Below are 9,060 nucleotides of genomic sequence, written 5' to 3'. Positions count from 1 at the left end.
GGAACAAAATTCCAATGTTCAGGGGAGAAAAGATTTTCAGGAAAAAAAATTGGGTTTTTTTTTGTGGGGGGGAGGGAAGTGTCTCAATTTTCAGGGATAAAATGACACATTTTCATTGCGGGGGGATATGATGTTCCAGAACAAAATATCAAATTTTCAGGAAAATATTGATTTTCTGAAAACCAAATTTTCAGAAACAATTTTAGGATTTTGGACCATGACAAGGGGACTGAGGAGAAGAAGGAAGTGAGGGAGAAAAGCAAAAGTTTTTACCCAAAAACATTTTTTCAACAAAGCCTGACAACAGACAATTTTTCACACAAAGAAATGATGTCAGGTTGGTCAGTCAGACCAGTTCCACCGTGCACATGATGCTGAGCTGGGCTAGTGTTTCTCTTCGTGCTCGGTTAGGAAGAGGGACCAGACGCTGCGTTAATTACCCCCAGCTGGTCACGCTCCACAGGGAGGTGTTGCAATCACTCCAGAGAGGACAGGGAAATAACACACAGGGACGTGATATAGTTATATCTCAGGAGGCCCCGGAGAAGGCATTTCCTGAGGGTAAGACCATGCCCTAGTAGATTATGCCCTGCCGTAGAGAGGGCTAGTTGGGTTTTGTTGGGGTTCACAGGGACTTTCACGCCCATAATTTTCTTCTGCTGTCCCTCAATCCCTGTGAGGGTCTCCCCCTGTGGGGAATTCCCTCGTGGCAGCGTGGCTCTGAGTGTGATGGACTCAGGTGGTGCTAAGTGTGGAGGGACTCAGCGCTGCTCGGTGTGGTTGGAGGTGTGTTCCCTGCATCCTGGAGTCTGGATTTTAATCTCTGCGTAGTGCAGGCTCTTGCTCCCCTCGACCCCCTGGCTGCCATGGCCCTGTGTTGGACAGACACACTGTGAGGACACCAAAAAGAAAAGGAGTACTTGTGGCACCTTAGAGACTAACAAATTTATTTGAGCATAAGCTTTCGTGAGCTACAGCTCACTTCATCGGATGCATTTGGTGGAAAATACAGAGGGGAGATTCGCAAAAAGAAAAGGAGGACTTGTGGCACCTTAGAGACTAACAAATTTATTAGAGCATAAGCTTTCGTGAGCTACAGCTCACTACACACACAGAGAACATGAAACAATGGGTTTTATCATACACACTGTAAGGAGAGTGATCACTTAAGATAAGCCATCACCAGCAGCGGGGGGGGGGGGGGGGGGGAGGAGGAAAACCTTTCATGTTGACAAGCAAGGTAGGCTATTTCCAGCAGTTAACAAGAATATCTGAGGAACAGTGGGGGGTGGGGTGGGGGGAGAAATAACATGGGGAAATAGTTTTACTTTGTGTAATGACTCATCCATTCCCAGTCTTATTCAAGCCTAAATTAATTGTATCCAGTTTGCAAATTAATTCCAATTCAGCAGTCTCTCGCTGGAGTCTGTTTTTGAAGTTTTTTTGTTGAAGGATAGCCACCCTCAGGTCTGTAATCGAGTGACCAGAGAGATTGAAGTGTTCTCCAACTGGTTTTTGAATGTTATAATTCTTGACGTCTGATTTGCGTCCATTTATTCTTTTACGTAGAGACTGTCCAGTTTGACCAATGTACATGGCAGAGGGGCATTACTGGCACATGATGGCATATATCACATTGGTAGATGCGCAGGTGAACAAGCCTCTGATAGTGTGGCTGATGTGATTAGGCCCTATGATGGTGTCCTCTGAATAGATATGTGGACAGAGTTGGCAACGGGCTTTGTTGCAAGGATAGGTTCCTGGGTTAGTGGTTCTGTTGTGTGGTGTGTGGTTGCTGGTGAGTATTTGTTTCAGATTGGGGGGCTGTCTGTAAGCAAGGACTGGCCTGTCTCCCAAGATCTGTGAGAGTGATGGGTCGTCCTTCAGGATGGGTTGTAGATCCTTGATGATGCGTTGGAGAGGTTTTAGTTGGGGGCTGAAGGTGATGGCTAGTGGCGTTCTGTTATTTTCTTTGTTGGGCCTGTCCTGTAGTAGGTGACTTCTGGGTACTCTTCTGGCTCTGTCAATCTGTTTCTTCACTTCAGCAGGTGGGTACTGTAGTTGTAGGAATGCATGATAGAGATCTTGTAGGTGTTTGTCTCTGTCTGAGGGGTTGGAGCAAATGCAGTTATATCGTAGAGCTTGGCTGTAGACAATGGATCGAGTGGTATGATCTGGATGAAAGCTAGAGGCATGTAGGTAGGAATAGCGGTCAGTAGGTTTCCGATATAGGGTGGTATTTATGTGACCATCGCTTATTAGCACCGTAGTTTCCAGGAAGTGGATCTCTTGTGTGGACTGGTCCAGGCTGAGGTTGATGGTGGGATGGAAATTGTTGAAATCATGGTGGAATTCCTCAAGGGCTTCTTTTCAATGGGTCCAGATGATGAAGATGTCGTCAATGTAGCGCAAGTAGAGTAGGGGCATTAGGAGACGAGAGGTGAGGAAGTGTTGTTCTAAGTCAGCCATAAAAATGTTGGCATACTGTGGGGCCATGAACAACTCTGACATCATATTCAAAAAGGCTGACAAAGGAGGTGCTGTCGTCATCATGAATAGGTCGAAGTATGAACAAGAGGCTACAAGGCAGCTCTCCAACACCACTTTCTACAAACCATTACCCTCTGATCCCACTGAGAGTTACCAAAAGAAACTACAGCATTTGCTCAAGAAACTCCCTGAAAAAGCACAAGAACAAATCCACACAGACACACCCCTACAACCCCGACCTGGGGTATTCTATCTGCTACCCAAGATCCATAAACCTGGAAATCCTGGATGCCCCATCATCTCAGGCATTGGCACCCTGACAGCAGGATTGTCTGGCTATGTAGACTCCCTCCTCAGGCCCTACGCTACCAGCACTCCCAGCTATCTTCGAGACACCACTGACTTCCTGAGGAAACTACAATCCATTGGTGATCTTCCTAAAAACACCATCCTGGCCACTATGGATGTAGAAGCCTCTACACCAACATTCCACACAAAGATGGGCTACAAACCGTCAGGAACAGTATCCCCGATAATGTCACGGCTAACCTGGTGGCTAAAGGTTTTCCTCCCCCCCCCCCCCCCCCGCTGCTGGTGATGGCTTATCTTAAGTGATCACTCTCCTTACAGTGTGTATGATAAAACCCATTGTTTCATGTTCTCTGTGTGTGTATATCAATCTCCCCACTGTATTTTCCACCAAATGCATCCGATGAAGTGAGCTGTAGCTCATGAAAGCTTATGCTCTAATAAATTTGTTAGTCTCTAAGGTGCCACAAGTACTCCTTTTCTTACTGTGAGGACACCGTCACCCCAGATCTGGTCTCTTAATTCTGGCCAAATTAGGCAGCTCCCAGGGAGCAAATCCCACAGTGTTACCCCAGATTGGAGGGGTTGGGAGCCAGGACTCCTGGGCTCTCTCCCCTCACTGTATTGTAACAGTCCTTATTGGCACCTGGAGACCAGACTCAAGCACTGTATGGAACAGGGCCCAGCCTGCATTGTCTCACCTTCGGCTGCCGCTGGCGGGGCTGCGAGGGGGGTGTTGCTGCGGAAGAAGGGAGAAGAAAGGAACGTTAAAACAGAGGCGTGTGAAAGAGAGTCTGGGGTGAAGAGGGAAGTAGTAGAGATCTAGGGATTGGGGAAGAAGGAGGGAGAAGGAAGGATGTGTGGGGGGGAGATGGATAGATGGACAGACAGCACTGTTCCCTCTAAGTTGTGCGCGTGTGCGCACGCACAGAGATCTTAAATCCTGCATACATAGAAAAACACCGCGCACACAAAAATTTGCACAGAAGCACAAAAATTTGCACAGAAGAAATTTTTTGCGAACATGGCCTCTCAAAAATTAGAGGAAACATTGACAGACAGCCCAGCATGGACCCAGCGGACAGACGGCCGCTAGGATGTGTTCACTAGGAGAGGCTCTGGTCCATAGGGGCCAGGAGGTTAGCGGGGGGAAGGCTCTGGTTTGGTACCTTGGCATTTCTTCAGGAGGAGGGTGGCCACCAGGCCGATGATGAGAAGGAGACCCAGGGCGATGGCGACCTGGTACAGGAGCTCCCGGGCGAAGCACCGTACGGGGGAAGGTTCTTTACCTGGGCGATGGAGAGGAGCGTTAGGGGATTCTCAGCCTCTTGAGCCAGCCAGTCCCCTGCCCTGGAGCCGGAGAGAGGGAAGGCCCCGTGCCCACATTCCCCACCTCACCTGTGTCACTATGGTTTCTCCCCATCACCCGCAGCTCGGTGCCTGCTCCTGTCCCACTGTCTCCCAGGTGGATGCTGATCTGACACCAATAGAGACCAGAGTCCCGCTGCTCCAGCTCCGACAGGATCAGTGTAGCCTCCCCTTTCTGGAGCAAACCCAGGTGGGACACATTGAGCCGCCCCTTATAGAAGGGATGGTCAGAATCCAGCTCAACTCTGGGTGCTCTAGTCCACGTCGCTTTGGCCATGCTGCCCAGTCTGTTCTCGAAGGAGCAGCTGAGGTTCACGGTCTCGCCAGGGGATGCTTGGAGAACAGCGGGGCTCTGAAGCACTGTGAGACCTTCGTGATCCAGGGCAATAAACATTATAGAAGCAAAGGAAAACGATGACGAGTGGTATCAAGACACACCCCAGCCACCCGAAACCTTAGCTGCACGGAGATAAGAAGCTAAGGGGAAAGAATTGTGCGTTCCTGTCCACCTTGCTATTGCTCACAACACTCTCGATAACACACGGCACGGGGCTTTCACTGCCACCCCAACAGAGACCCAACATCAACACTGCTACGTGCACGGCAGATGCTCACAGAGATGCTCACACAGATGCTCACGTTAGACGTAAAACCACTCAGGACAGCTAAGTCCAAAGCAGACTGCGAGGAATTACAAGGGGATCTCACTAGATTGGGTGACGAAATGGCAGATGAAACTCAAAGGTGATAAATGCAAAGTCATGCCCACTGGGAAACATAATCCCAACTACACATATAAAATGTTGGGGTCTAATTTAGCTGTTGCATCTCAAAGAGATCATGGATAGTTCTTTGAAAACATCCCCTCACTGAGCAGCAGCAGTCAAAAAAGCGAACAAGACGGTAGGAACCATTAGGAAAGGAACAGATAACAAGATGGAAAATATCATAATGGCACTAAATAAATCCAGGGCACGCCCACACCTTGAATTGCGCATGCAGTTCTGGTCACCTCATCTGAAGAAAAGATACATTAGAATTGGAAAAGGTGCAGAAAAAGGCAACAAAAATGATGAGGGGGATGGAACGGTTTCTGTGCGAGGAGAGATTGAAAACACAGGGACTGTTCAGTTTTGAAAAGAGACGAGTAAAGGGGCAATATGATAAATATAAAATCACGACTGGTGCGGAGAAAGTGATTAGGGACGTGTTAATTACCACTTCTCATAACACAAGAACCAGGGGTCACCCGATGAAATTAACAGGCAGCAGGTTTAAAACAAGCAAAAAGAAGTACTTCTTCACACAACACACAGTCAACTTGCGGAACTCACTGCCAGGGGATGTTGTGAAGGCCAAAACTATAACTGAGCTCAAAAAGGAATTAGATAAGTTCCTGGAGGATAGGTCCATCAATGACCAAGACAGTCAGGGATGCAACCCCACGCTCTGGATGTCTCTAAATCTCTGACTGCCAGAAGAAGGGATTGGACGACAGGGAATGGATCACTTGATGATTGCCCTGTTCTGAACATCTCTCTGACGCATCTGGGATTGGCCACTGTCAGAGATGGGATACTGGGCTAGATGGACCAGTCTGACCATTCTTATGTTCTTGCAGGAGGATTGCCAGTCACACTACTTTATTTCCTAGAATTCAGAACCCTAACACACAAAACTCCCAAACCAGAGAGAGAGAAAAGAGGCTGCTCCCTAAGGCAGAGAGGAACGCACCCCACATTAGTTTAGGCTGGGTCTCTGCAGACTGACTCTGATCACATGGAGACCCTCTAGGCTGCAAGCAGGCCCAGGAGACCCACTTACAAATTAAAGTGGCAGCTTGTCAGTTTAACAGTTTTAAGTACACCACAAACACATGCCTCGACTTTATACAATTGTGCTCCAATCTACAGCGGGTGGAAACGTTTGTCCCTTGGAAAATGCCGTTTCATTGAAATTATGACAACTTGTTTAGCAACGGGGTGGGTGGCATGAAAAAGCGTTTTGATAGGGTTGAAAGGGAACGGTTTGATTTTTCAATTTCCAAACTTACTTGGTGTTATATTATTAAAAAAGAGTCAAAATTGAAATGAAATGCTTTAGTTTTATGGAAACAGAATATGTCTCGTTGATCTGAAATGACATATCCGAATCTATCCATCCACACATGCACCTGTCCTCCACCCCTAGATCCATAGCTATCTATCCACCCCTAGCTCTCTATCTATAGATAGACAAGATCTTGGCTGGACGATAGCTAGCTAGCTAGATACAGATGCCCTAGGGATGGGGTATGGATGGACAGATATTAATTTAGGGGTGGGGTGGATGGGTACATAGAAAGATAAATAAGAAGGATCTAGAGGGAGGGATGAATGGGTGGATGGACAGATAGAGATGAATCTAGGGGTGGAGGATGAATGGATGGACAGATAGAGATGAATCTAGGGGTGGAGGATGAATGGATGGACAGATAGAGATGGATCTAGGAATGGGGTAGATAGACAGAAGGACTGATCGGGGTGGATCTAGGGACGGGTTTGATTGTTGCTTGATTTTAGAAGATGGTATATTATTGTCGACTTGCCAGTTGATCTGACCAGAAGATGAGGAAGTTCTTGTCCCAGAATCAGACCACCCAGAATTAAATGCCATGAGTTCAATATCTTGTAAGGACCTTCGAGGTGGATGACAAGGACACGCAGGCTGAGGAGAAAATGCAACCTTAGAGACTTATTAAAATAAGTGAAAAAGCTACCAAAGCTCCCCAAGGGAACAACACAGCTCTGGGGGTACCTGTCACCTCAGCCTTTACCAAAGCTTCCTAGATTAGCATCCTCACACGGGCACCTGGTGGTAGGAGGCAACGGGCCAGCCTTATCCCTGGCCTGCCAAATGGGTCCGACGGTGCTTGAGACTGACGGTGAACAATAGAGCTGAAGGGTCAGATGCCGAGGAGCGAAGCTGACAACAGACAGTGGAGAAACTCAAAAGCTGAAGAAGACGAAGCTGCCTGCACACAGTGGGTTGCCCTCCTCTAGGACATCTGCAATATCTTGAATATTCATGCTAGTCCCCAATCTTCTGTGCCCAAATCTAACTTCCTCACGCACATAATATTGGGGTCCACTTATTCTATAGGTTGGTGTATTCACACATACTAATGCCAATTGGCTCATTCTCAAACCTGTTATTTCTTGCCCAAACTGGTTTCTGGTCATTACTTCCACATTCCTGTGGTGTCCCATGTGGTCACCATGAAGTCCCGAGTTTCTTAGATAAACATGTTTAGTTCCCCAAAATCTAAAAGGGTATCGGTTAGGCCGTATATCTGAGCCTAAGGTCATGAGCCCACTTAACCATACTGATGCTCACTTGCTGAAGCTAAACATACAGGATACAGGCCTGTAGGTCCCATTACAGCCAAACATAATAAAATAATCCAATGCAAATGTATTTAGCAGGTGGAAATTAGTTTTTGTAAAAACAACAAGGAGTACTTGTGGCACCTTACAGACTAACAAATTGATTTAGTTTTCTATAGTGATGAAAGCTTATGCCCAAATAAATTCGTTAGTCTCTAAACAAAACACCCACACCTTCTTGTCCACTGTTTCAAATGGCCCACCTTGTTTACATTAGCCTTATTCACCCTACAAAAGTGATTTCCACTCCTTCTTGTCAACTGTTGAGAATTGCCTACTTCCAACTGAATTGGCTTGTTAGCACTGCCCCCGCACTTGGTAAGGCAACTCCCATCTTTCCATATGCTGTGTATTTATACCTCCCTACTGTATTTTCCACTCCATCCATCCGATGAAGTAGGTTTTAGCCCATGAAAGTTTATGCCCAAATAAATTTGTTAGTCTCTAAAGTGCCACAACGACTCCTCATTGTTTTTGCTGATACAGACTAACATGGCTACCACTCTGAAACATAATAAAGTAATCCAATGCAAAAGTACAAGGCAAATACACCAAAGTAAACCAATAAATAAAGGCAGATCAAAATAAAGCAAGCCATCAGCTTAACCTTCTGGGCTACAAGGTGGACAGACAGAGATGAATCTATGGGTGGGGTAGGTGGAAAGAAGGACAGGCAGAAATGGATCTAGGTATGCGGCAGATGGACAGAAGGACAGACAGAGATGGATCTAGGGACGGGGTAGGTGGCTGGATGAATACATTAAATTAGTACCTGCTCCCCAGGTGGGGATGAGGAGGACGGTGCAGAGGACGGTGCTCAGGGCTGGTTGTGGCTCCATGGTCCCCGCTTTCTGGTCGGCTCCGTTGGGGCCAGCTCAGCTCAGCCTCAGCATCCTCCGGAAGCATCAGCCCCAGGGGCGGTGGAAAGTTTTGTGGTCAGTGCCTTTGAGATGGCTGCAGCTAGAGGCCGGGGACAAGGGCCAGATGTGTGTGTGTGTTTGAGCATGTGCTATTCACCGTGTGAGGGACTGGCTGGTGTGTGTGTGTGTGCGTGCGTGCGTATGTGTTCATGCATCCCACTGCCCCCTAGAATCAGCCGCATTCATCTGTGTCTCCTAGCTCCTGTACTGCATATGACTGAGGAAGATTCCCCTTACTTAGACTGGGGCAGTTGGGGTGTTTAGAGCTGGGGCATCTGGTCTGATGCCCCACCTGGCTGCCCTGGCGCATCTCCGGGAGCATCCTGGCTTGGTGGTGGTCCTCAGGAACAGGTCCCTGGCCAGGGCTGCGTCCTACACTGGGCCACAAATCCCTGCTCTGCTCTCAGACTGTGGGGCCGAGAGGCGTGAATTCCCACTCTGGGTTTGTGATCTGGCCCTGTCAATTTTCCACGTCTTGTTCATCGGCTCTGTCACAAGACATTTCTAACCAGACATTGTCCTTAGCGGCACAACCTTGAATGGTTGGC

General features: G+C 47.7%; 1 protein-coding gene across 3 annotated transcripts in view; it reads right to left on the bottom strand.

Moving 5' to 3' along the window:
* Nucleotides 1-418: 418 nt before the first annotated feature.
* Nucleotides 419-9,060, bottom strand: part of LOC119843178 (tyrosine-protein phosphatase non-receptor type substrate 1-like) — a 59,947-nt gene continuing 51,305 nt past the window's right edge. Inside the window, exons 6-9 of one of the 3 annotated variants that reach the window (XM_043497209.1) lie at nucleotides 4,198-4,545; nucleotides 3,969-4,088; nucleotides 3,501-3,538; nucleotides 419-872 (exon numbers count right to left, since the gene is read on the bottom strand). In XM_043497209.1, the coding sequence (XP_043353144.1) occupies nucleotides 762-872; nucleotides 3,501-3,538; nucleotides 3,969-4,088; nucleotides 4,198-4,545 (617 nt within the window). In that variant the 3' untranslated portion in view covers nucleotides 419-761. The remainder of the gene's footprint in view (nucleotides 873-3,500; nucleotides 3,539-3,968; nucleotides 4,089-4,197; nucleotides 4,546-9,060) is intronic. The other 2 variants (XM_043497210.1, XM_043497211.1) reach the window with 2 other exon arrangements.

This window comes from Dermochelys coriacea, chromosome 14 (assembly GCF_009764565.3).
Source record: "Dermochelys coriacea isolate rDerCor1 chromosome 14, rDerCor1.pri.v4, whole genome shotgun sequence".
Taxonomy (NCBI): Eukaryota; Metazoa; Chordata; order Testudines; family Dermochelyidae; genus Dermochelys; species Dermochelys coriacea.
Note: the sequence above shows the minus strand (reverse complement) of the source record. Positions and strands in the feature narration are given on the sequence as shown.